This window comes from Salmo salar, chromosome 14, assembly GCF_965601325.2.
Source record: "Salmo salar chromosome 14, fSalSal1, whole genome shotgun sequence".
NCBI classification, from domain to species: Eukaryota; Metazoa; Chordata; class Actinopteri; order Salmoniformes; family Salmonidae; genus Salmo; species Salmo salar.
This window is the reverse complement of record NC_138304.1, coordinates 80,311,483-80,338,257: the sequence shown is the minus strand read 5'-3', so window position 1 is coordinate 80,338,257 and position 26,775 is coordinate 80,311,483. Positions and strand designations below refer to the sequence as shown.

General features: G+C 41.7%; 1 protein-coding gene across 2 annotated transcripts; it reads left to right on the top strand.

Annotated features, from left to right (window-relative positions):
• The first annotated feature begins 794 nt into the window (after nt 1-794).
• Nucleotides 795-16,626, top strand: LOC106570256 (serine incorporator 1). Of its 2 annotated transcripts, none has more exons than XM_014142371.3 (10): nt 795-1,000; nt 2,923-3,084; nt 3,339-3,532; nt 3,997-4,076; nt 4,598-4,735; nt 5,027-5,196; nt 5,789-5,879; nt 6,185-6,326; nt 14,149-14,367; nt 14,632-16,626. In XM_014142371.3, exons 1-10 carry the CDS (start codon nt 962-964, stop codon nt 14,768-14,770), a joined length of 1,374 nt encoding a protein of 457 aa, XP_013997846.1. In that variant the 5' UTR covers nt 795-961; the 3' UTR covers nt 14,771-16,626. The 2 variants fall into 2 exon arrangements, with proteins under 2 accessions (XP_013997846.1, XP_013997847.1); XM_014142372.3 differs by having other exon boundaries at nt 825-1,000; nt 2,963-3,084.
• The last annotated feature ends 10,149 nt before the right edge of the window (nt 16,627-26,775 follow it).

Below are 26,775 nucleotides of genomic sequence, written 5' to 3'. Positions count from 1 at the left end.
TATAAGTGAATTAATCTGTCTGTAAACAATTGTTGGAAAGATTACTTGTGTCATGCACACAGTAGATGTCCTAACCAACTTGACAAAACTATAATTTGTTAACAAGAAATGTGTGGAGTGGTTGAAAAACGAGTTTCAATGACTCCAACCTAAGTGTATGTAAACTTCTGACTTCAACTGTAAGTTCACAGATCATTGGTCTTACAGGGGGAACGTATAGGCCTAAAATGGCCACTTTTATCATGTTTTTCTATTTTATTGTCTTTGTTACAATACATGTAAAAAGCATATCAAACATCCTAACTCTCATGATGTTCCTATTTTTGAGAATTGCCAGAACAATCTGAGAAATTGCCCCTGCCTATTCATTTGCCAGCCCAATTACTATAGATAGATTTTTCAGTTGAGTAAGGAATCTGTAAGTAGCTGCTACAGATGACTTCTTAACTACTCTAACAACATAACATCAAGTGTCAAGTGCAAACTGGGGTAAATGGACCGTTTTAATGCTGATGCTTCTCCCTTCTGATGTTGAATAATCAGGGAAAGAGGTGATTTACACATTGACTGTCCAGGATTTATCAACAAGCATGAAGATGATTTATATGTGTATGTCTTCCACTTATTACAGTATACGGTTGTTTTTAATATAAAAATGTAATTCTGAACTTTAAGACTCAGTTAGAATGTGAGCTATTTATATGATTAAATTATTAAACGCATTAGCAACTGATTAGTCCAGAAGTTGTATTGAAGACACCCATGGTCCTATCACCGTAGACGGTGTTGAGTTACCGACGAACAAAAGGGTGTACCTAATTCTCCAGACACGCCTTGTTGCTGCTTGGCTAGCGTTGAAGGAAACTACACATTTTAGTTCACAACGTTTTCAAGTCTAACTTGTTGATGTTTTGGGGTTTTCTACGTTTAATTAGGACTGGGGTATTCGTTCTAAACTGAAATGGGAGCGTGTATGGCATTGTGTTCAATCGCCAGCTGTGTAAGTATAAACATTATTTAACTTCCTATTTGTCATTTTGCTCACTTTGTGAGAGTGTGCAACGACGTTTGTTTTTGGGGCCTTATGTAAACACACACTGTTTTCCCAGTATATTCTAATATGTTATGTTGATCAGAAGTGGTTTTAAATACTTTCGTTTGGTAAACAGACACTTGTTTTGTCGGTCAATTAACATGGTTTTATTTGCTGAAAAAGTCAGCAGTTTCATGTTAGGCTAACTTCCGGTTTCTATACAGTTTCAGTGCGTCACGCTGTCCTCTCCCACCCCAAATCATCTGTGTGACTAAAATGATTGATTTTCATGTTTCATGCCGTGTTGCGGGCGAGTTCAATAATCATGTTTAGTATATTTGATAGTCACTGAACGTTTTCTAAGCCTACTTGAGTAATAGAACTTGAATTTCATCCAATTTTGGGGACCCCCACACCACTAAAATTACCATGCACAGGGTGATAGGCCTATTGACCCTTTCTATTGAAGAGATTATACCACATTCTCACTTCACCATAAAGCCCTGTATCTGATTTACCTACAATGGTTACACCCTCTGAGAAAAAGCTTGTAACTACTGCGCCACTTCATGTCCTATCCTGGTGCATACAGCCTGCATTTGGAAAGAATTCAGACACTTGACATGGTCCACATTTTGTTACGTGACAGCCTTATTCTAAAATCTACACACAATACCCCATAATGACAAAGTGAAAACGGGTTTTTAGACATTTTTGCAAATGTATTCAAAATAAAAAACATACCATATTTACATAATTATTCAGACCCTTTGCTATGAGACTTGAGCTCAGGTGCATCCTATTCCCATTGATCATCCTTGAGATGTTTCTACAACTTGATTGGAGTCCACCTATGATCAATTCAATTGATTGGACATGTTTTGGAAAGGCATACACCAGTCTAAGGTCCCAAAGTTGACAGCTCTGAGACAAGATTGTGTCGAGGCACAGATCTGGGGAAAGGTAACAAAACATTTCTGCAGCAATGAAGGTCCCCAAGAACACAGTGGCCTCCATCATTCTTAAATGTAAGACGTTTGGAACCACCAAGATTCTTCCTTGATGACATGGGGGAAATAATCACATTTTCTGAATGCACTGTAACTTGCAATCATTTAATGACGGCTGGCTGACCCTTCCCAGCTACCACATCATAGGCTGTGCTCAACTAAACAATGCTTCACCCATCTCTGGGCTGATCCAGCCTATGCCTCAATAGTTCACACAGCATCTCTTGACTTGACAGTCTTCATGAATCATCACAGAGCAGAGAGAAGCCTCCCAAGGAGCATTATCCTTCTGTGACCTCATACAACACATACACACCACTGGGGTCTTCCTCAATTCATCTGTCCTGATTGCTCCCATCCTCTCCACGCTTCTTCTTAAAACACATTGGAAAAGGACCTTGGATCTCCACCAATATGTTATGAGGGAAGACAAGGATTCGTGGAAAGATATTTCTTGAGAAAGAGCACGCATCAGACAGGGGCTGTGTTAGTGTTCATTGCTGTACTGTAATTGTATGAGTGGCAGCCTCTGTCATTGTCACTGGCAGGATTACCTTCAATACAATTAACAGTTGTCCGGGCTCATTTGGATGGGAAATGCAATGGTTGCCATGACAACAAAAAAAAGTTCATCAAATTTTATGTCACTTTACAGTGAAACTCTTGCTTAAGAGCCTTTCCCAACGATGCAGAGTTTAATATAAAATAGTAACCTACACGAGGAAGAAAATAAATAAGAATGGAGCTGTATAAAGGGAATAACAGGCAGTGGCGCACAGTAGATTTGTTGCAAACACACAAACCATGCATGTATTTGCCAGATTATGCCATCTCTCTCTGGCACACCAAAAATGTGACTTGTGCGTGCAATCTATCTAGGCATCATGTCTGTGTGGCTCCGCTCCCTGTCTGCTGTCAGGATGCTGTCCCTCCACCTACAACTCCACTGTGTCCCGGCTGGCCTTCTCCTTCCTGCTGCTGCTGGGGTCCCTGGTCTCTGTCATCATGATCCTACCTGGCATGGAGGCTCAGCTCAAGAAGGTAACACCACATAACACAACCCTGGTCTTGGTTGCTTGATGAGGAGCCTTGCCTGAAACCTACACATGTGTTAGCTCCCTGAACTAGTGCCAAGGTTTTAGCTCAGTGGGCTAACACAGACTTGTGGCTTGCAGGAGACTCTGGTTCGAACCCAAGCTGGTGTAGAAGGCCCTGTGGTTGACAACGTTTTGACCTGTGTTAGTTACGTAGCTTGTTGGTTCAATTCTTACTATGTTTCTTCACTGATCTATCAGATACCAGGGTTCTGTGTTGGTGGAACCTCCATAACCATACCAGGCATTGAAAACAAGGTGAACTGTGATGTCATCGTGGGCTACAAGTCTGTGTACCGCATGTGTTTTGCCATGGCCTGCTTCTTCTTCCTGTTCTCCATCATCATGATCCGTGTTCGCAGCAGCAAGGACCCCCGAGCCTCAATACAGAACGGGTATGTAGCGGACTTTTATAGTAATGGATAACGATCTTTGGGATTACATTGCCCTCTGCTGGCCAGACCAGGGCAGTGAAGCGAAGCATCCCCCCCACACCCTTATTTGTTTACATACCAGTATAAAATATTGCATTCTCGTTTGTATCATGGCAAGGAAACAAAACACAAAGTGGATTTAACTTTAGGAAAAAAACACAAATGTTGGAAACAAAATTGTGGTGTCATCCAGAGTCACATTTGTTTATTTTCCAAGCTATAGCACAAAATGTTTTACATGCAACAGGAGCAAATAGGTTGGTCTGCTAAATTCATTTTTTAGCCATGGAAAAAACATTGTGATATTGCCCTATAAAATATGACTTTTTTTAGTTTTTTGTTGTTATTAATGGCTCACAGACACAGGACTTGTTTTTTGTATGAAGTGATGTATTGAATGAATGCCTGTGGCTTTGTCCTCTCAGATTCTGGTTCTTCAAGTTCCTTATACTGGTGGGGATAACTGTAGGAGCCTTCTTCATTCCAGATGGGACATTCAACACAGGTATACTCTATTATATTACTTCAATGTTAAATAGCTTCCTCTAAACACTAACCAGCGTCAATTTTAACAAAAATATTGGTGGGGAAAATGTAGAAAGCACTGAACGAGGCTGGAACAGTTGCAGTTTGGGGCTGCCTGACTCAATGAAAATGTACCAATACAATGGGAAAGCGACCACATATACTTTATTAGATCAAGCAATTTTTTTTAAATACAATTAAAATAGCACAAAATGTTATTGGCAGTGGCGTTGCGTCACTTGGGCCGGGCCCACCAATATCCAGGAGATTTGCATGCAATTCTGTTATTTCATGTCACAATAATATCATATCAGTTAGCAAACAATTTAGTTTGCTAACTGATATGATATTATTGTGACATGAAATAACAGAATTGCATGCAAATCTCCTGGATATTGGTGGGCCCGGCCCAAGTGACGCAACGCCACTGCCAATAACGTGTAGTCAATTAATCACCCATTGCATATTTTGTCTTTTAACAACTCACCGTGTGTGTTCCAGTGTGGTTCTACTTTGGCGTAGTGGGTTCCTTCATCTTCATCATCATCCAACTGATCCTGCTGGTGGATTTTTCTCACACCTGGAACCAGTCCTGGCTGGAGAATGCTGAGGAGGGAAACAGCAAGTGCTGGTTTGCAGGTACTGATCGTTAATACAGTCTGCTAATTTTAAATTGGTGTTGTCTACCTCCATTTTAAATTCACATTTTGTCAATGTTTTCTCCAGGTTTGGGGTCAGTTCTATTTTTTTATTCAGTCAGTTCAGTAAGTAAACTGACATTTCCCTGAGAAAGTTCCTGACAAAAATGGCTATTTCAGTTTAATTCCTGAATTGAAGTGAAATTGACCCTGACCCTGGTTTTCTAGTGCAAATGAAAAATAATTTCATAACATTATAATGTGATCTATTCTTATGTTTCCCCTCCCACAGCTCTCCTGTCATTCACGGTGCTACACTATGCCCTGGCCTTCTCTGCTGTGGTGTTGTTCTATGTCTACTACACCACGGGAGATGACTGCACTGAACACAAGATCTTCATCAGCCTTAATTTAATCTTTTGCATCATCATCTCCATTGTTGCAGTCCTGCCCAAAGTTCAGGTGAGGTTTCAGTCTCGAAAGATCGAAACATGCACACTGAAAGTTCCCACAGTTTTATCGAGTACAATGTTTCTTTGAGGAACAAGACTGAAACAGCCTGCACTCTTTGAAATGCATACACATACTGAAGTTCATTCTGGAGTGTAAATATTAGCAATGTTTGCAATTAGCAAAGATCATCAAAATGTTAACTACAATATCTGAGTTATAGATCTGTTTTTCTCATTGAAAGCACGTTTAAGTGGTAGATCTGTTCTATCTGCACTATTTCTATGCTTAAGTTTCGTTTTTGTCTTTTACTTTCGATTTTGTACACCAGTTTCAAACAGCTGAAAATACAATATTTTTGGTCATGGAAATTATATTTCACAGCTGTAGTGATACAAGGATTCTCTACACAATGACTGCTTGTATTGTCACACAGAAATTAGGCGAACTGTTTGAATTTTAGCAACCAGGAAATGGCGGCGCAATTTCTGCATATTGCACCTGTGAACAATTTGTTCATGTGAATGTTGTTGAACAGCGTTAGACTAATGTGTGGTGTGTCTGTCTTGTTTATTTACTTATTTATGTATTTATTTTCCCCCAGGAGGCCCAGCCTAGCTCAGGCCTGCTCCAGGCCTCCCTCATCTCCCTCTACACAATGTATGTCACATGGTCTGCCATGACCAACAACCCCAGTAAGTTTCATCACGACCCCACTGATGACCCTGTTCAGAATCATGGTTCACAATGCTCGTAACCCTGACTCACATGGCTGCATACTGACTCATGGACTTCACTTAATGGGAAGTCTGCAACAAAGACTACGTGAAGAAGCATATTTTACCTGAAAGATCAGTTTGGGTCAGCGATCACTTCATCCAACATGAAATGAGTTGCAGCCAAAAATCACGAGAAATAGAAAAATAGATGTGACTCTCTCGGTTAAAAGCATAACATTTTGGCCTTCATCGGTATGGCAGTATTATCTTTCTTCCTACAGACCGTAAGTGTAACCCCAGCCTGCTGAGTCTGGTCAACAACACCCCCAGCCCTACACCTGCCCCAGGACAAGCGGTCCAGTGGTGGGATGCACAGGGCATCATAGGACTGGTCATCTTCTTCTTCTGCACTCTGTATGCCAGGTATGACATCACAACCTAGAGTAAGGATCTCCAGTTCTCTCCCACAGGCAGTGGTGGAAAAGGTAACCAAAAGCCATACTTGAGTAAAAGTAAAGATACCATACTGGAAAATGACTCATTAGAAGAAAAGTCACTCATTAGACTATTACTTGAGTAAAAGTCTTGAAGTACATTTTAATATCGGCTACTTTAAGTATGAAACGTAAGAGCCGTAAATCCGAAAAGCAGAACAGACAGATCTTTTATTTGGTTTGAGCTTTTCTGAAAGGTAAGTCTTACGGGTGCAAAAAGTGCTCAGATAACACTTAAAAATACATCTTACAGACAAAATATAGCCACTAAACATAAGCAGTTACAATCAGTCGCTTTGCTTGAGGAAAAAAAAGTATAGAACCCTATACATTGTGTTAAGGTAACTCATCAAAAGTACATGTACAGATCTGCACACAGCCTCACTGTAGGAATATGAGGACACCACCACTGATGGAACTGTATTAGAAATCAGTGTGTCAGGTCATACCTTTAACATGGACACCTATAACTTGTGAATTTTAAATGTGACTTAACGAAACGCATAAGGCATCCCTTTCCTTGGGCTTGCTAGCATTAAGGTGTTATTACTTGAAGTTGAAGAATTTGCTGTTCATCTTCAGTAAAAGATGGTTTTCAAAGTTTCTGGAAACCAGCCCTGTTCTCCTGGGGCTGAAAACAAGTCCTGCAATGCTGAACAGCCTTTCACAGGCAGCTGAGGCAGGTAAGGGTGTGTTCAACATCAGACAGCTTACAGACTGCTGGGAAGGACTTGAGCAACTCCCAATGATTAGCTGAACAGGCCAGGTATCTGTCCAGCTGTTTGGAGCTTTATTGTGCTTGAGATGCCTTCATGGCAGAGAAGTCCTTCTGTTGAACTGGTGCCATCACCTAGCTGCATGGTTCTTCCATGTGGTCCTTGATGTAGTACATTCCTGAAATACAAGGAAGATGACAATAGAAATCATGCAGTTATGTTTTTTGTGAGCCTACATTAATCCATCCCCCATCTATATAAATCAAGCAACAAGGCTAAGTAGGCTACCCATTGGACTGAACTACAAAGTCAGGATTGTAGTTTAAATGGCTGCTTCTCAAATCTATGAAGTGTCAAAATGTACACTACAAAAGTTGTTTATGAATAAAATATTGTTAATTAACCACATTTTTGTCTTATCCATTCTGATGGTGGCGTCATCCTTCTTCCAAGTTGTTGTGAATTTGGGGAAAAGGATTGCAGCTGCGATCAGCTCAGGGTCTTGAAACGTGGCTGACGTACTTCTTCAGTCCCAGCTTTAGCGCATCCACTAGAGGCTTATAGTACTTCAGGGACAACCTTGATTCGGTCAAGTTTTGTGATCAGCAAGTTGATAGCTGGAAGTAGCCACCCCACCTGGACATTGGTTTCAGCCTGCAGGATGTTGATGGCCTTTGCCACCATGAGCCCAGGGGCAGCATACTCTGTGAGAAAGGCGAGTTCAGCTGGATTGAACCTGCGGAAGAAAAACAATAAAATGCTACTAATGTTTCCTAACCTACAAAGGGGACCACTAACCATTTTGCCTGATTTAACAACCGTAATCAATGGCTGGATGAGTAGTTGACTAAATGATAGTGTATGGCTACAATATGTGAAACGGTTATTAGTCCCCAAGCAAAGGGTCAGGAAACACTGCAACATATTTATGATATTCAAGACCTTACATTTATAAAATACAATCCTTACTTACATTGGAACCTTGAAGTCTGTGCAGAGAACTGACGGCCGCCTCTCCTTTGATCCTCGGGAGTCTTTCTACAACCATGAACCAGGAGTTCCACCTTGTAGCATTCGGGCGTAGCAGCTGGAGGTCGCAATTATCTTCAGTGGTTTCGGCTGCAAGTGTAGATCTCCTGCATTTGTTCTAAAGTGTGTGGCACTTGCCAAATGTTGAACAGAAGACTTTATTTTTTAAGCCTCACTGGATGTTGCTTTCAGGGCATTGCCTGTAGAGCCTTAGTTGAGTAGGTGGCAAGCACAACACTGGTGCTTCAGCAGCTGGTGCTTTCAACCATCTTCATTCAGGATCGTTGCCACATCAAACTTCACTTCAATCTCCTCTTGTTCCTCTTCACCATTGTCCTGGCTAGCTGCCTCACCACCACCCACTGCTTCGACTGCCTCGTTGTTTTCACCTTCTCCAAAAACTTGGAAAGCTTTGAATAAGGTAGTCATTGTGAGAACAGACAATCTTACTCCGGATTTCGAACTCAGAATGGATGTCATTTAGGGTGCCTGCCAACACATCAAAGGTGTGCGATCCTCTCAACTGTTTACAGGCCGGGGCTGCAGAGCATCTGAGACTCAGGGTCTATCAGCAGTCGGTGGTGGCGGCGACGTGGTCAACTCCTCATGGCCTCAGTCACCTTCATTTCCTTGGATGCTTCATTAATGCTGGAGCGCAGTGTGGGCCTTGACCTTATCGTTGAGTTAGGCTGCAGATCCTGCAAACGGAATGGTTCTTGTTCTACTACAGCGAATGGTTGGAGCCCTTGGACCATATACTTCACCACAGCTTTGTTGATGGATTTGAGATGCTGCCTTCAGTAATGTGCTCTGCTTGATGGTGGAGGGAGTGTCAGAGGCATGTTCTCTTCAGTGTGTTTGCTGTCAGTTCCTAAGATGGTGTACATGCTTTCTCTGTAATAATAATAATAATAATAATAATAATAGGAAAAGACAGTTAACTAGGTAACTACCATCACCAAATACTTAAGGTATAGGATCCTAATTTTAACGCTATAAACAACATTTAGTTAACTGAGTTTGACATATGAATATTACAATGTTCATTGATCTAGCTAATGTAAGTCTACAGTAATTAGCTAGGTGAGAAGAACAACTGTATAAACTAACACAAGGAATAACATTTCTAGCTAAACTAGTGGGTGTTGGCAAACATTTGGAAACCTAACGTTAGCTAGCTTGACCAGGAGTGTTTTAGAGAAACGGGTATTTGGCTTGACTAACGTCACAGGCTGACCACACCGCTCGCGCCGCGTGCTCGAGCGTTGCAAAATAAATGTACAAATCTATGTTATTCAATTATTGCACCCACACTGCTCGCGCGCGCCAATGAGCGTCTGCGTTGCCAAGGGCTAAAATAGAAATCAGTTCTATTTCTGACGCACATCGCGCTGCAAGTCCTGCCTCTCCCATCTCCGCATTGGTTTATAGAAAAAGGTACCCACGTGCCATCTTCTCATTGGTTATACCCACGTGGGTGACTGAAAGACGAATGAGGTCGGTGGCGGTAATGCACCTAATTTATGAAAGTTGCCAATCGCAATATAAAGTCGAGAATTAAGGGCCTGGAAGGAAGACGGATGACTAGAAACGATTCGGTTGCCGGTTTTATGTGGATTAATTGGCAGAGTAGAGGACCTTGTGCATTTCAGGTAAAATAACAAATTAGCTAGCAACAGCAAGCTAGCTAAATAGGACAAATTAACTAGCAAGTGCAAGCTAACTAGCTAGATTGCCATAAATGTTTAATGCTTTTCGAACTGTCCCCAAATTAATATAATTGGTTCAGAGTTTGTTTTGATATTTAAACCTGCGTGTCGTGATCACCTTTGGTGTGGGGGGACCAAATTAATGTATGATGGCGCACGCGCGCAGCCGGTTTGGGTTCCATGTTAGCTGACGGAAATGTGACCCGATTCGGACTAGCGTAGCACCCCGTATTTTTAACATTGTTTAAGAAACATTACCAACAGTTATCTTGTGATCAAGCCATCAATGTTTTGTGATTATTGGTGTTGTAAAAATGTTAGCTAAGGGGTTAGCAATTAGCATGTTTGACATTTCAGTGGAAATACAACCATCAGCTTTTTGATACCAACATTAGCAAATCCGTTAGCTGTATGTCAGAGGTAAAACGTTCTATATTAAATGTGTGGTATGTCGCGCAGTTGAATTTTGCGATATACAGCGTGTCCAACAAAATGTGTATACATATTACTTTTTTGAAAACTCAACTTACATAAATTGCAATAAAATCTAGAAGGGTGTCTTTAGTCATAAAACGTAATGTTATTTTCCAGTCCATTTAAACGTTGCGCTCAAGTTTACTTAGTCCTCCAATCGCTAGTGTGTCCAAAGTTGTGGGCTGTCTGACGTTGGGCGGGGGGGGGGGGGGTGAATTGGCTATGTCAGTTCGATTGCGTTAACAAAGCTCCCCAAATCTGGGCACATTTTTAGCCAGCTAAAGTAGGTAGTTAAACTATTTAGGTATAGGATTAGCTAGCATCAACTAACACTGCTTGTTGCATTAGCAAATATGGGCTAGTTAGTTAGTTTAGCTAATGGTGGCGAGTTCTTTGACGCTAGTATTTCCTGAACTTTTGGTAAACATAACAGACATTTCCTCCAATGGAATAAAGGATTCGTCCTGAGAAAATAAAACATTTTAGATACAGCCAAGGGTGTTCGTCCTCACGGAACCGAAACCGGCTGCGCGCGTGCATAAATATACACTGCTCAAAAAAATAAAGGGAACACTAAAATAACACATCCTAGATCTGAATGAATGAAATAATCTCATTAACCTCTTACATCTAGATGTTCCGCTAGCGGAACACCGCTCCAATATCCAATGATGGGGCGTGGCGCGAATTACAAACACGTTAGAAATCCAAAAACTTAAATTTTTCAAACATATGACTATTTTACACCATTTTAAAGACAAGACTCTCCTTTATCTAACCACATTGTCCGATTTCAAAAAGGCTTTACAACGAAAGCAAAACATTAGATTATGTCAGGAGAGTACCCAGCCAGAAGTAATCACACCCATTTTTCAAGCTAACATATGTCACTAAAACCACAGCTAAATGCAGCACTAACCTTTGATGATCTTCATCAGATGACACTCCTAGGACATTATGTTATACAATACATGCATGTTTTCTTCAATCAAGTTCATATTTATATCAAAAACCAGCTTTTTACATTAGCATGTGACGTTCAGAACTAGCATACCCACCGCTAACTTCCGGTGAATTTACTACATTACTCACGATAAACGTTCACAAAAAACATAATTATTTTAAGAATTATAGATACAGAACTCCTTTATGCAATCGCGGTGTCAGATTTTAAAATAGCTTTTCGGTGAAAGCACATTTTGCAATATTCTGAGTAGATAGCCCGGCCATCATGGCTAGCTATTTTGACACCCACCAAGTTTGGCAGTCACCAAACTCAGATTTACTATAAGAAAAATTGGATTACCTTTGCTGTTCTTCGTCAGAATGCACTCCCAGGACTTCTAGTTTACACCCAATGTTGTTTTGGTTCCAAATAATCCATAGTTATATCCAAATAACGGCGTTTTGTTCTTGCGTTCAAGACGCTATCCGAAGGGTGACGCGCCGGCACGTATCGTGACAAAAAAATTACAAATATTCCATTACCGTACTTCGAAGCATGTCAAACGCTGTTTAAAATCAATTTTTATGCGATTCCTCGTAAAATAGCGATAATATTCCGACCGGGCGACGTTGTTTTCGTTCAGACTGAAAATGTAAAATGGACTCTTCACGTGCACGCGCACACCCGTTTCATTGTTCTCAGATCAACCACTATCCAACTGCGCTACTGTTTTTCAGCCAGGGACTGCAGAGTCATCATTCCCCGTTCTGGCGCCTTCTGAGAGCCTATGGGAGCCTTAGAAAATGTCACGTTACAGCAGAGATCCTCTATTTTCCATAAAGAGGCTATAGAAGGCCAAGAAATGGTCAGAGGGCACTTCCTGTATGCAATCTTCTCAGGTTTTGGCCTGCCATATGAGTTCTGTTATACTCAGACACCATTCAAACGGTTTTAGAAACTTTAGGGTGTTTTCTATCCAAATCAAACAATTATATGCATATTCTAGTTTCTGGGCAGGAGTAATAACCAGATTAAATCGGGTACGTTTTTTTATCCGGCCGTGAAAATACTGCCCCCTATCCTAAACAGGTTAAATACTTTTTTCTTTACATAGTTGAATGTGCTGACAACAAAATCACACAAAAATAATCAATGGAAATCCAATTTATCAACCCATGGAGGTCTGGATTTGGAGTCGCACTCAAAATTTTAAGTGGAAAACCACACTACAAGCTGATCCAACTTTGATGTAATGTCCTTAAAACAAGTCAAAATGAGGCTCAGTAGTGTGTGTGTGTGGCCTCTGTGCCTGTATGATCTCCCTACAACGCCTGGGCATGCTCCTGATGAGGTGGCGGATGGTCTCCTGAGGGATCTCCTCCCAGACCTGGACTAAAGCATCCGCCAACTCCTGGACAGTCTGTGGTGAAACGTGGCGTTGGTGGATGGAGTGAGACATGATGTCCCAGATGTGCTCAATTGGATTCAGGTCTGGGGAACGGGCGGGCCAGTCCATAGCATCAATGCCTTCCTCTTGCAGGAACTGCTGACACACTCCAGCCACATGAGGTCTAGCATTGTCTTGCATTAGGAGGAACCCAGGGCCAACCGCACCAGCATATGGTCTCACAAGGGGTCTGAGGATCTCATCTCGGTACCTAATGGCAGTCAGGCTACCTCTGGCGAGCACATGGAGGGCTGTGCGGCCCCTCCCAACGAAATGCCACACCATGACTGACCCACCGCCAAACCGGTCATGCTGGAGGATGTTGCAGGCAGCAGAACGTTCTCCACGGCGTCTCCAGACTCTGTCACGTGCTCAGTGTGAACCTGCTTTCATCTGTGAAGAGCACAGGGCGCCAGTGGCGAATTTGCCAATCTTGGTGTTCTCTGGCAAATGCCAAACGTCCTGCACGGTGTTGGGCTGTAAGCACAACCCCCATCTGTGGACGTCGGGCCCTCATACCACCCTCATGGAGTCTGTTTCTGACCGTTTGAGCAGACACATGCACATTTGTGGCCTGCTGGAGGTCATTTTGCAGGGCTCTGGCAGTGCTTCTCCTACTCCTCCTTGCACAAAGGCAGAGGTAGCGGTCCTGCTGCTGGGTTGTTGCCCTCCTACGGCCTCCTCCACGTCTCCTGATGTACTGGCCTGTCTCCTGGTAGCGCCTCCATGCTCTGGACACTACGCTGACAGACACAGCAAACCTTCTTGCCACAGCTCACATTGATGTGCCATCCTGGATGAGCTGCACTACCTGAGCCACTTGTGTGGGTTGTAGACTCCGTCTCATGCTACCACTAGAGTAAAAGCACCGCCAGCATTCAAAAGGGACCAAAACATCAGCCAGGAAGCATAGGAACTGAGAAGTGGTCTTTGGTCCCCACCTGCAGAACCACTCCTTTATTGGGGGTGTCTTGCTAATTGCCTATAATTTCCACCTGTTGTCTATTCCATTTGCACAACAGCATGTGAAATGTATTGTCAATCAGTGTTGCTTCCTAAGTGGACAGTTTGATTTCACAGAAGTGTGATTTGACTTGGAGTTACATTGTGGTGTTTAAGTGTTCCCTTCATTTTTTTGAGCAGTGTATAAATTGTAAAGTACAGATACCCTAAACTACTTAAGTACAGTAACAAAGTAGAAATACTTTGTTACTTTACAGGACTGGACCAGGTACTCTTTGTAGCAGCCCAGACCAGAGACACCTGATCGAAGTACTGTGCTTGATTAAGCCTGTGGATCCTCAGGACTGGATTTGAGAAACACTGGTTCAGAGCTCTTTCAAATAAAATCCAGACCCTTCAAACCTGTCCACATCACTTACCTTTTTTTCCTGACGGGTTTCCTGCTCTTTCCCTCTCCTCGCCTGCAGTATCCGTTCATCCAACAACACCCAGGTAAACAGGCTGATGCAGACAGAGGAGGACCAGGGTCTGGCTGCAGACGACCATGAGGCGGCCACAGGGGAGGACGGGGTCAGACGGGCTGTGGACAATGAGGAAGATGCGGTCACCTACTCTTACTCCTTCTTCCATTTCAGCCTGTGCCTGGCCTCCCTATACATCATGATGACACTCACCAACTGGTACCAGTAAGTAGCTCTGTTTTTCTTTGGTTATATGTGATGGGATAGAGGAATAGGAATGTGTACAGGTATAACTGAGGTGATTCACGTTGTTTAAGACCTGAATACATGCGTCAGCTCCCCAATTTAATGCCAGGGCTTTAGGTCAGCAGGCTAACAGTCTTGTGGTACTCAGACAACCCGATTTAAAATAAAAATATAAACACAACACATCGTCTATGTGTTTTTGAGATGGTAAATAAAATGTGATTGATCCTGATTCCTCCCCAGACCTGACGCAGACTACCAGGCCATGCAGAGCAGTATGCCAGCAGTGTGGGTGAAGATTAGCTCTAGCTGGATAGGCTTGGCTCTCTACCTCTGGACCTTGGTAGCTCCTCTCATCCTCTCTAACCGAGACTTCAACTAAAGGCCTACACATTCCATCCAGGGCTGTCCCAAATGGTACCTTAATTCCTAAGTAGGAATAGGGTGGGTGTCTTTTCAGATTTGCTTTACTGTTTGGCATGTTTTGAGTCACACTACTGGGTAAAAACATTTTCATTGTGCTGCTTGAAGAAGGGGACCACTGTCTTTTTTTTTTTTTTTAATGTCCAGGCTTGTCTCATTGACTAGACGTAACATATTAAACGAGAATCTGGGACACTCAAATGAGTATATGCAACATTTGGTATGATCACATAAAACCGGTATTTAAGGCAAAAACGAAAGGAGGGTGGTTGGCTGGGTGGGTGAATCATCACAGACAATTTTCGCTAATTGGCAACTTTGCGACTACTTAATACTTTTTAGCTACTTTGCAAGTACTTAGCATGCTAGCTACCTTTAACCTTATTCCTTAAGCGTCTAGATAGCCATACCAAGGATCATTTAGCAACTTGATTTAGAATTTTAGGACCCCTTTCGGTATACATAAAATAATGATATCAAGCTTTAATTATTTGAATCAGGTGTGTAGTGCTTGGGCAAAAACCAAAACGTGCACCCCTTGGGATCCCGAGGACCGAGTTTGGGGAAACCCTGGTGTAGAGAATCAATGTAACATCTAAACCGCTGTGAAATATACTTTTTTTTCCATAACAAAATATATTGTATTTTCAGCTGTTTTGAAGATGGTGTATAAAACCGAAAGTAACACACACAAATTAAACTTCAGAATGGGAAACATAGAAATGGCACACACAGAAGTGTGGTATAGATCTGTCACTTTTCTATGTGAATTTGGCCGGGTAGCCCAAAAAGTTACACATTGCATACTTCCATAAATGTTTTTACTGGTACCGAGCTACCTTCAGACAAGGCTTGTGGGCATCCTAGAGCAAAACAACCGACGTGTTCGGGAGAGTCACTTCTTCATCGAGGGGTCATATTAGTGTGTAGCCCAAACTGTTCAGATGCTACAGACTGAAGTTGGCAGATCGTCAGTACCGACTTCAGACGAGTCCCGTGGGGATTGTGTTAATGAGTCATCTTTCTGTGGTGGTCATATTAGTTTCTAGGCCGACCCGTTCGGACGCTACAGACTTATTTTTTTCCCATGGATGTGTCATGGTCTGGCAAACACCTCTAGCTTGGCAACCTTCCACCACAAATGCAGAAGGCTGCCATTGGTGTGTGGTGGATTGAGACTTAGCCTACGCAAAAATAAAACAGCTTTCTTTAACAGACAGCTTTGGTGGGGTTTTTTGTTGAAATTATTATGCTAACTAGATTTCCGCGGGGGTGAAGATGTCTACTGTAGGGGGTAACCGTTAACTAGGTGGCTAACATTAGTCACAAATTGGAATTTGTAACCTTGCATATTCGTAACATATTGTACACATTACAATTGGTAACATATACACAAATTGAAATATATATATATATATACAAATTGAAATTCATAACATCATACGAAATAGATGATTGACATACACAAATGAATACCTACCATACCAAACATCATACTAATTTGTTTTCCGTTTACTATTTTAAGTCTACCTATGAGTCCAGGTTGTTGTTAGTCATACTTGAGGTTGGTTTTATCATTCTGTTTTTTATATACATATAAAAATAATGAGGTTGGTTTGATGCTTTAATAATATTTCTTAACATATCTGGTCAGCGAATCTACTAAAATGTAAAAGTGCCTTTTAAACCTATAGATTTCCTACACTAACTAGCTTTTATATTCAAATGTGTATATGTTTTGTCATACCTTAACAGATTTGTATCTATAATGCCTCTCCTTATTATAATGAAATGTAATAAATCTGATCTCTGAAATGTCTTCGTGTTCTATTTTAAGTGTTCATGGTGTCCTGTAGGTTGGACTGTTGGCCCTCAAATTACTCTATATTTCTGCGAGATTCTCTTTGAGATGATTAGTTCAATGTACCTCTTTTCATATAAGTAGAAAGTGCCCTTAGTGCTTCTTTTGAGACATATTTAAGAATTGTGTCTCTGCCATTTCCCATGTAATGGCTGCAGCAATCAAGTGCTTTACTCTGTTCAACACTACTCCTACTTCATTCCGTCAGTGGGACATTCCAAAACAGAAGTAAAGGAAACAGACCAAAGACGTCATCACATGATGTCATCAGTCTAAGCCAACAGGGATTCCAGAACCTCCCATAGCCTCTGGCTTCATTCCATCACCCTGATCACCTGACCACAATCACGCTCGAACAGGATTATTCTTATTTCCTTGTGACGCAGGATTTCTCTCTCGAAGGAGGGAGAGTTCCCATCACAAGATCGGCATGAGGGGGTTTTACACAAGCCCAACGGTGTATTTATTGAGGACCAAATGGGTTTGGCTGGGGAGGAGGAGCACAGCGAGATGGGTCTGTAGCCAGTCCTTGAATCAAATCACTGCCGTCAGACCGATTTTGAGTGTTAGTTTACGCATAGCAGAATAAACACTGACACACACTGAAGTACAGACAGTGGAAAATAGTGCCATGCCATATTCATTTCAGCTGACTGCTTTATGGTGGTCTGTTAGTTTGGGCTTATGTGCACATGCTTTCATTTAATCACTGAGATCCTTCCTTTCGCTCTTTTTATAGGAAATATCTGAGTGTTTTTCAGTCCTGTGGACTAGTAATTATATTTATATGATCTTGATGAGTGGGTGACCTATTTAGTGTGGTGATCCTGGGTCTCTGTGACAAACTTCGATAGCAGTGGAGTTCCCCTCACAGCAGGCATGCAGACCTAGCCTACATAATGCTGTTATATAACTGCCTGGCTGGGGGAACACGCCATGACTGTCTGGGGCCCCCACTGTGGTGCGGTAGAGGAGAGAATCCGGGAAAGGTCTGTTGCATAAATCAGTTAGGATCATGCTCTCACTGGGGATGAGCACTCCCATGCGTCTGGATACATCCTGTAGGTTCAGGTGAACACAGGTAGAGGGAAAATGTATATTCTAGAGCAGGGCTGTACAATCCAGTTCCTGGAGAGCTACTGTTTTGTAGGTTTTCACCAGAACCTCTGACACTCCAGATTCAGTTACTCAAGGTCATCGATCTATTACTATAGCTTTAGAATCACGTGTGTAGTAGGGTCAGACCAGATTCATGCAGGAGGGAGGATAGCAACTAGCATCCCAGGAGGAGGATTAATTGGCAACTATCTGGGATAGAATATAACCTGGCAACTCTGGTATAGAATATAACCCGGCAACTCTCAGTATAGAGAGCTACTGTCAGGTTATAATCTATACCAGTGGCTTGGCAGGTTAACCTGGCAGCTTTAAGTATGTAACCTTGCAACTCTCTGGTACACAGTGCTTTCGGAAATTATTCAGACCCCTTGACTTTTTCCACATTTTGTTACAGCATTATTCTAAATAAAATCAGAAATACCTTATTTACATAAGTATTCAGACCCTTCGCTATGAGACTTGGTCAGGGAGGTGACCATGAACCCGATGGCTACTCTGACAGAGCTCCAGAGTTCCTCTGTGGAGATGGGAAAACCTTCCAGAAGGAAAACCATCTCTGCAGCACTCTACCAATCGGGCCTTTTAAGGTAGTGGCCAGACAGAAGCCACTCCTCAGTAAAAGCCACATCACAGCCTGCTTGGAGTTTGCCAAAAGGCAAATAAAGGACTCTCAGACCCTGAGAAACAAGATTCTCTGGTCTGATGAAACCAAGATTTTATTTGTCCTGAATGCCAAATGTCAAGTCTGGAGGAAACCTGGCACCATCAATACGGTGAAGCATGGTGGTGGCAGCATCATGCTTTGAGGATGTTTTTCAGTGGCTGGCACTGGGAGACTAGTCAGGATCGAGGGAAAGATTAACAGCAAAGTACAGAGAGATCCTTGATGAAACCTGCTCCAGAGCGCTCGATCTCAGACTGGCACGAAGGTTCACTTTCCAACAGGACAATGACCCTAAGCACACAGTCAAGACAATGCAGGAGTAGCTTCGGGACAAGTCTCTGAATGTCCTTGACTGACCCAGCCAGAACCCGGACTTGAACCCGATTGGAGAGACCTGAAAATAGCTGTGCAGCGATGCTCCCCATCCAACCTGACAGAGCTTGAGAGGATTTGCAGAGAAGAATGGGAGAAACTCCCCAAATACAGGTGTGCCAAGCTTGTATGGTCATACCCAAGAAGACTCAAGGCTGTAATCGCTGCCAAAGGTGCTTCAACAAAGTACTGAGTAAAGGGTGTGAATACTAATGTGAAATTTCTGTTTTTTTATTTTAAATACATTAGCAAAACTTACTAAAAACCTGTTTTTGTTTTGTCTTGATTGGGTATTGGGTGTAGATTTGATGAGGGGGGAAAAAACAATTTAATCAATTTTCGAATTGCAATCTGGCTTTTTTTATGGCGGTTTTGGAGCAGTGGCTTCTTCCTTGCTAAGCAACCTTTCAGGTTATGTCGATATAGGACTTGTTTTACTGTGGATATAGATACTTTTGTTCCAGTTACCTCCAGTATCTTCACAAGGTCCTTTGCTGTTGTTCTGGGATTGATTTGCACTTTTCGCACCAAAGTATGTTCATCTCTAGGAGACAGAATACGTCTCCTTCCTGAGCGGTATGACGGCTGCGTGGTCCCATGGTTTTTATACTTGCATACTATTATTTGTACAAATGAACGTGGTACCTTCAGGTGTTGGAAATTGCTCCCAAGGATGAACCAGACTTGTGGAGGCCTACAATGATGTCTTTAGATTTTCACATGATATCAAGCAAAGAGGCTGTGAATTTCAAGGTAGGCTTTGAAATACATTCACAGGTACACCTCCAATTGACTCAAATTATGTCAATTAGCCTATCAGAAGCTTCTAAAGCATGACATTTTCAGGAATTGTCCAAGCTGTTTAAAGGCACATTCAACTTAGTGTATGTAAACTTCTGACCCACTGGAATTGTGATACAGTGAAATAATCTGTTAACAATTGTTGGAAAAATTACTTGTGTCATGCACAAAGTCGATGTCCTAACTGACTTGCAAAAACTATAGTTAACAAGTAACTTGTGGAGTGGTTGAAAAATGAGTTTTAATGACTCCAACCTAAGTGTATGTAAACTTCCGACTTCAACTGTGTGTGTATATATACAGTGGGGGAAAAAAGTATTTAGTCAGCCACCAATTGTGCAAGTTCTCCCACTTAAAAAGATGAGCGAGGCCTGTAATTTTCATCATAGGTACACTTCAACTATGATAGACAAAATGAGAAAAAAAATCCAGAAAATCACATTGTAGGATTTTTTATGAATTTATTTGCAAATGATGGTGGAAAATAAGTATTTGGTCAATAACAAAAGTTTATCTCAATACTTTGTTATATACCCTTTGTTGGCAATGACACAGGTCAAACGTTTTCTGTAAGTCTTCACAAGGTTTTCACACACTGTTGCTGGTATTTTGGCCCATTCCTCCATGCAGATCTCCTCTAGAGCAGTGATGTTTTGGGGCTGTCGCTGGGCAACACGGACTTTCAACTCCCTCCAAAGATTTTCTATGGGGTTGAGATCTGGAGACTGGCTAGGCCACTCCAGAAATGCTTCTTACGAAGCCACTCCTTCGTTGCCCGGGCGGTGTGTTTGGGATCATTGTCATGCTGAAAGACCCAGCCACGTTTCATCTTCAATGCCCTTGCTGATGGAAGGAGGTTTTCACTCAAAATCTCACGATACATGGCCCCATTCATTCTTTCCTTTACACGGATCAGTCGTCCTGGTCCCTTTGCAGAAAAACAGCCCCAAAGCATGATGTTTCCACCCCCATGCTTCACAGTAGGTATGGTGTTCTTTGGATGCAACTCAGCATTCTTTGTCCTCCAAACACGACGAGTTGAGTTTTTACCAAAAGGTTATATTTTGGTTTCATCTGACCATATGACATTCTCCCAATCCTCTTCTGGATCATCCAAATGCTCTCTAGCAAATTTCAGACGGGCCTGGACATGTACTGGCTTAAGCAGGGGGACACGTCTGGCACTGCAGGATTTGAGTCCCTGGCGGCGTAGTGTGTTACTGATGGTAGGCTTTGTTACTTTGGTCCCAACTCTCTGCAGGTCATTCACTAGGTCCCCCCGTGTGCTTCTGGGATTTTTGCTCACCGTTCTTGTGATCATTTTGACCCCACGGGGTGAGATCTGGCGTGGAGCCCCAGATCGAGGGAGATTATCAGTGGTCTTGTATGTCTTCCATTTCCTAATAATTGCTCCCACAGTTGATTTCTTCAAACCAAGCTGCTTACCTATTGCAGATTCAGTCTTACCAGCCTGATGCAGGTCTACAATTTTGTTTCTGGTGTCCTTTGACAGCTCTTTGGTCTTGGCCATAGTGGAGTTTGGAGTGTGACTGTTTGAGGTTGTGGACAGGTGACTTTTATACTGATAACAACTTCAAACAGGTGCCATTAATACAGGTAACGAGTGGAGGACAGAGGAGCCTCTTAAAGAAGAAGTTACAGGTCTGTGAGAGCCAGAAATCTTGCTTGCTTGTAGGTGACCAAATACTTATTTTCCACCATAATTTGCAAATAAATTCATAAAAAATCCTACAATGTGATTTTCTGGATTTTCTTTTCTCATTTTGTCTGTCATAGTTGACGTGTACCTATGATGAAGTGGGAGAACTTGCACAATTGGTGGCTGACTAAATACTTTTTCCCCCCACTGTATATATATATATATATATATATATATATATATATATATATAAGTATAAATATATATATATATATATATATATATATATATATATATATATATATATATATATATATATATATATATATATATATAACCTGGCAACTCTGGTATAGAATATAACCTGACAACTTTCAGTATATAACCATACACCTCTCTGGTGTAGAATATAATTTGGTAACTCTGGTATAGATTATTAACTTGATAACTCCGGTATAGTATATAACCTGGCAGCTCTCTGGTATATAACCTTCAATTCTCTGGAATATAAACTCACCTGGCAACTCTCAGAATATAACCTCGTACCTCTCTGGTATAGAATTAACTAGTCAACTTTCTGGTAGTGAATATAACGTGCTAACTCTCAGTATAAAATCTGGCAACTCTCTGGTATAGAATATAACCTGGCAACTTTCAGTAAATAACCTTGCACATCTCTGGTATAGAAAATAACCTGGCTCCTCTCTGGTATAGAAAATAACCTGGCTCCTCTCTGGTATAGAAAATAACCTGGCTCCTCTCTGATATAGTATATAACCTGACAATTCTCAGTATATAATCTGGTATAGAATATGATCTGGCAACTCTGGGATATAGAATTCAACCTGGCAACTCTCTGGTTTAGTGTATATACCCTGGCAACTCTCTGGTAGTGAATATATCCTGGCAACTCTCAGTATATAACCTGGAAACTCTCTGGTATAGAATATAACCTGGCAACTTTCAGTAAATAACCTTGCACATCTCTGGTATAGAAAATAACCTGGCTCCTCTCTGATATAGTATATAACATGGCAATTCTCTGGTATAGTGTATATAACCTGGCAACTTTCAGTATATAACCTGGCAACTCTCAGGAATTGAATATAACGTGGCAACTGTCTGGTGTAGTATACAACCTGGCAACTCTCATTAATAGAATATAACCAGGTAACTCTTTCGTATAGAAAAAACTGAAAACTTTTAGTATTTAACCTGGCAACTCTCAGTAAATAACCTGGCAACTCTCCTGGTATAGTATATAACCTGGCAACTCTCCTGGTATAGCATATAACCTGGCAACTCTCTGGTACATTTTATATAACCTGGCAACTCTATGGTTTAGTGTATATAACCTGGCAAATCTCTGGTACATTTTATATAACCTGGCAACTCTCTGGTTTAGTGTATATAACCTGGCAAATCTCTGGTATAGAATATAACGTGCCAACTTCCTGGTATAGTATACAACCTGCCAACTCTCTGGTATAGAATAGAACCTGGCAACTCCAGTGTAGTATATAAACTGGCAAATCTGTAAATAACTTGGAAACCCTCTGCTGTAGTATATAACCTTCGAACATTCTAGTACGGTGTATATAACCAGGCAACTTTCTGGTATATTATATAACATGGCAACTCTCTGTTATAGAATTAACCTGGCAACTCTCTGGTATAGAATATAACCTGCCAACTTTCAGTATATAACCTGGCAACTCTCTGGTTTAGAATATAATGTGCCAACTCTCTGGTATAGTATACAACCTGCCAACTCTCTGGTATAGAATATAACCTGGCAACTCTCTGGTAGTGAATATATCATGGCAACTCTCAGTATATAACCTGGCACCTCTCAGGTATAGAATATAATCTGCCAACTTTCAGTCTATAACCTTGCACCTCTCTGGTATAGAAAATAAGATGTCTTCTCTGTGGTATAGAATATAACCTGGCAACTCTCTGGTATAGAATATAACCAGGCAACTGTCTGGTATAGAATGTAACTTGGCAAGTTTCAATACGTAACCTGGCAACTCTCTGGAAGATAATATAAACTGGCAACTCTCTGGTATAGTATATAACCTGGCAACTCCAGTGTAGTGTATATAACTATCTGGTATAGTATACAACCTGACAACTCTCTGGTATAGTATATAACCTGGCAAATCTATATATATCTTGGAAACCCTCTGCTATAGTATATAACCAGGCAACATTCTGGTATATTATATCACATGGCAACTCTCCGGTATAGAATATAACCTGCCAACTGTCAGTGTATACAACCTGGCAACCCTCTGGTATAGTATACAACCTGCCTACTATGGTATAGTATATAACCTGGCAACTCTCTGGTATAGTATACAACCTGCCTACTATGGTATAGTATATAACCTGGCAACTCTCTGGTATAGTGTATAACCTGCCAAATTTCAGTATATAACCTGGCACCTCTCCGGTATAGAATATAACCTGCAAACTTTCAGTTTGTAACCTGGAAACTCTCTGATATAGAATATAAACTGGCAACTATTTGGTAGAGAATATATCCTGGCAGATCTCAGTATATAACCTGCCAACTCTCTGGTATACGATATAACCTGGCAACTCTCTGGTATAGAATATAACCTGGCCACTCTCTGGTATAGACTATATCTGGCAACTGTCAGTATATAGCCTGGCAACTCTGTTATAGCATATAACCTTGCAACTCTTTGGTATAGCATACAAACTTTCAACTCTCTGGTAATGAATACAACCTGGCAACTCTCTGGTATAGAATAATAACCTGTTCATTCACTGGTATAGAATATAACCTGGCAACTTTCAGTATATAACCTGGCAACTCTGGTATAGCATACAAACGTTCAACTCTCTGGTATAGAATATAACCTGTTAATTCACTGGTATGGAATATAACCTGGCAACTCTCTGTATATAACCTGGCAACTCTCTGGTAGAGTATAAACCTGGCAACTGTCTGGTTTAGTATATAACCTGACACCTCTCTGGTATAGAATATAACCTGACACCTCTCTGGTATAGAATATAACCTGGCAACTCTCTGGTATAGAATATAACCTGGCAACTCTCTAGTATATAGTCTTCAATTTACTGGAATATAATTTAACCTGGCAACTCTTGTATAGAAAGGCCCCCTGGCAACTCTCTGCTATAGTATATAACCTGGCAACTCTGTATTCAACGTGGCATCTCTCAGCATATAACTTGGAAACCCTCTGCTATAGTTTTTAACCTGGCAACTTTCTGGTATGGTATATAACCAGGCAACTCTCTGACATATTATATAACATGGCAACTCTCTGTTATAGAACATAACCTGGCAACTTTCAGTGTACAACCGGGCAACTCTCTGGTATAGAATATAACGTGCCAACTCGCTGGGAAAAACTGGTGAGTACTGTAGCTGCAGAGTAAAATTCCTCAAAATAAATGTTCAACTTTACTTTGGCTGGTATTTTGTTCGGATCCTAGCATAAATCCTAATTGGATGTTCAGTTGTACATGTGCGTTTATGCTTACACAAGCGCGAATGTCAAGGGAAGAAAACCAAGTATCCTGGCAGACTACAATTTGTTCAGAATGAGTCTGATGTAATCAGGTAATTTTCAGGTCAATGCCTTGAGGTCAGTCAGAATTGGTGTCGAGGGAGTCTAGTGAATTTACTACGAGTCACTCTGTCTTCCACTATTGTAGTGGCGATAGGTATGAAGAAGTCTATTTCATAGCTATGTTATCCACGGAGGAGCTAACCTCACGACGGAAGTACTCTTTAAGTATTGGACCAGTCGTACGTGGTGTGATCATGGTTCATGACTTCTAATAACTTTCCTCCTGAATGGAGGGTTCTATTTATTAGTGGCATGTGTGTTAACCATTGGAAGAGTGCACTGGAGGTCCCCTTCCCCGTGTTGCACACTGAGTGACTCCTAACTACTCTGTCGCTGTTGTCAAGGGTAATTTGATTGGTTAGGTATCTAACCTTCTTACTGATTGTAGCTGGTCTGACTGTTGCTGGCATTGGTACTGGTACTCAAGGGGAAATATTATCCTACCGGAACACATGATTAGAGCATTTTACTAGTTGTAATGTAGTTGAACCTACACATGGCCAGGCATGACTATTTTTGGCATTTGTTTGAGGTGGAAGTCCACTGGACTTCTTCTACGACCAGTGTGGTACACCTCAGTAATATCTTAGATGTGTTCTAAGATTATCCCCGTCTAGGGGCCTGTCTGCTCCTCACTGTTCTCATAGGGGAGTTTACAACTAAATTTGTTTTATGCTCTGGCGGTCTTGTACGGTGTTGCACGTAGTCCCCCCCAAACAGGCTCATCATAGGTCTAGCCTACTATTCCCCTCCTTTGTGTCTCGGGACCACCCCACCAGTGGGTGGTGTTGGTACCCGAGGCACAAACAAAAAGGTCAGACCCTATGTACGAGTTGTCAGTGGCCGTGTTGTTATAAGAATGGCTGTAACCTTTCAACCAAATCTCCTGGGGTTTATGCTTCAAAACGCTCAGTGGCTGTCGAGGCCTGTCAGTCACCACAGCGTCCACGTGTGGCAACCTCTTCAGTACCTGCGAACTGAGATGAGAATATCGGTCTGTGATATCGCAAAGTGTTTCAACAGTGGGAGGCATCGGGTCAGTTGCTGGACTGACGCCATTAGTGTCATTGTAAGGGGTGGCAGTCCCCCACAAAGCGGGAGGTATATCATCGGAAGCAGAGTACACTCTGTGCATCAATGTTTTTATTGCTGAGACGGCCACAGTGCTTGTGGAAGTGTCCGAAGGGCAAGAGAAGTTGATCTAAACTACCGTATTGCACGACTGCAAGGAGGAGGGAAGTTGCTCATTCACAGAGACCGCTGGCTCGAAATCATGAAAAGAATGTTAAATCAGGTTTGCTGATGGATTGTGTCGAGATATTGTAATATCGCCTTGGATCGGATTCTGCACCAACCTGTGTTCATTAACTGATCGTCTTTGGTCTGCAGCCTTTTGAGGAGAACCGTGTTACTTTGAGTAACGTTTAACAAAACTGCATGCATGTTATCAAGTTGAGCGCTCCTGTTTGTAGATAACTCTTCAGATTTATCTAGTTTGGCGTGGACATCGTATTTAGTTTTGGCCAAATTGAGTTGTTCCTGAAGCATACGATTTTGTTCCTGTAGAGGACAATTTTGTTGAAGAGTTTGTGCTTGTTCATGATCATAAGTTTTTGCAATTACATTTAATTGTTACGTTTTCAAACGCAGTTCCATAGCTAGCAGAATTTTTTCCTTTTCTGCATTTGTCATTGGTTTCCCGGTTCTCTCCACCTGTCCCTTTATGTCTACCGTTACCTACTCGTGCTTCAGCTGTGCAGTGTGGAAATGGACTGATGCCAATCTCGGATGGCAAGACATCCGGGCTAGACCGGAGAGAACTTTACAAGGCCTGCGCCCGATTGTTGATTTTGGA

Coding starts and splice junctions, on each gene's coding strand:
- LOC106570256 (XM_014142371.3), top strand. CDS start 962: ATGGGAGCGTGTATGGCATTGTGTTCAATCGCCAGCTGT. Junction 3,085..3,338: donor TGGAGGCTCAGCTCAAGAAG/GTAACACCACAT, acceptor CTGATCTATCAG/ATACCAGGGTTCTGTGTTGG. Junction 4,077..4,597: donor AGATGGGACATTCAACACAG/GTATACTCTATT, acceptor TGTGTGTTCCAG/TGTGGTTCTACTTTGGCGTA.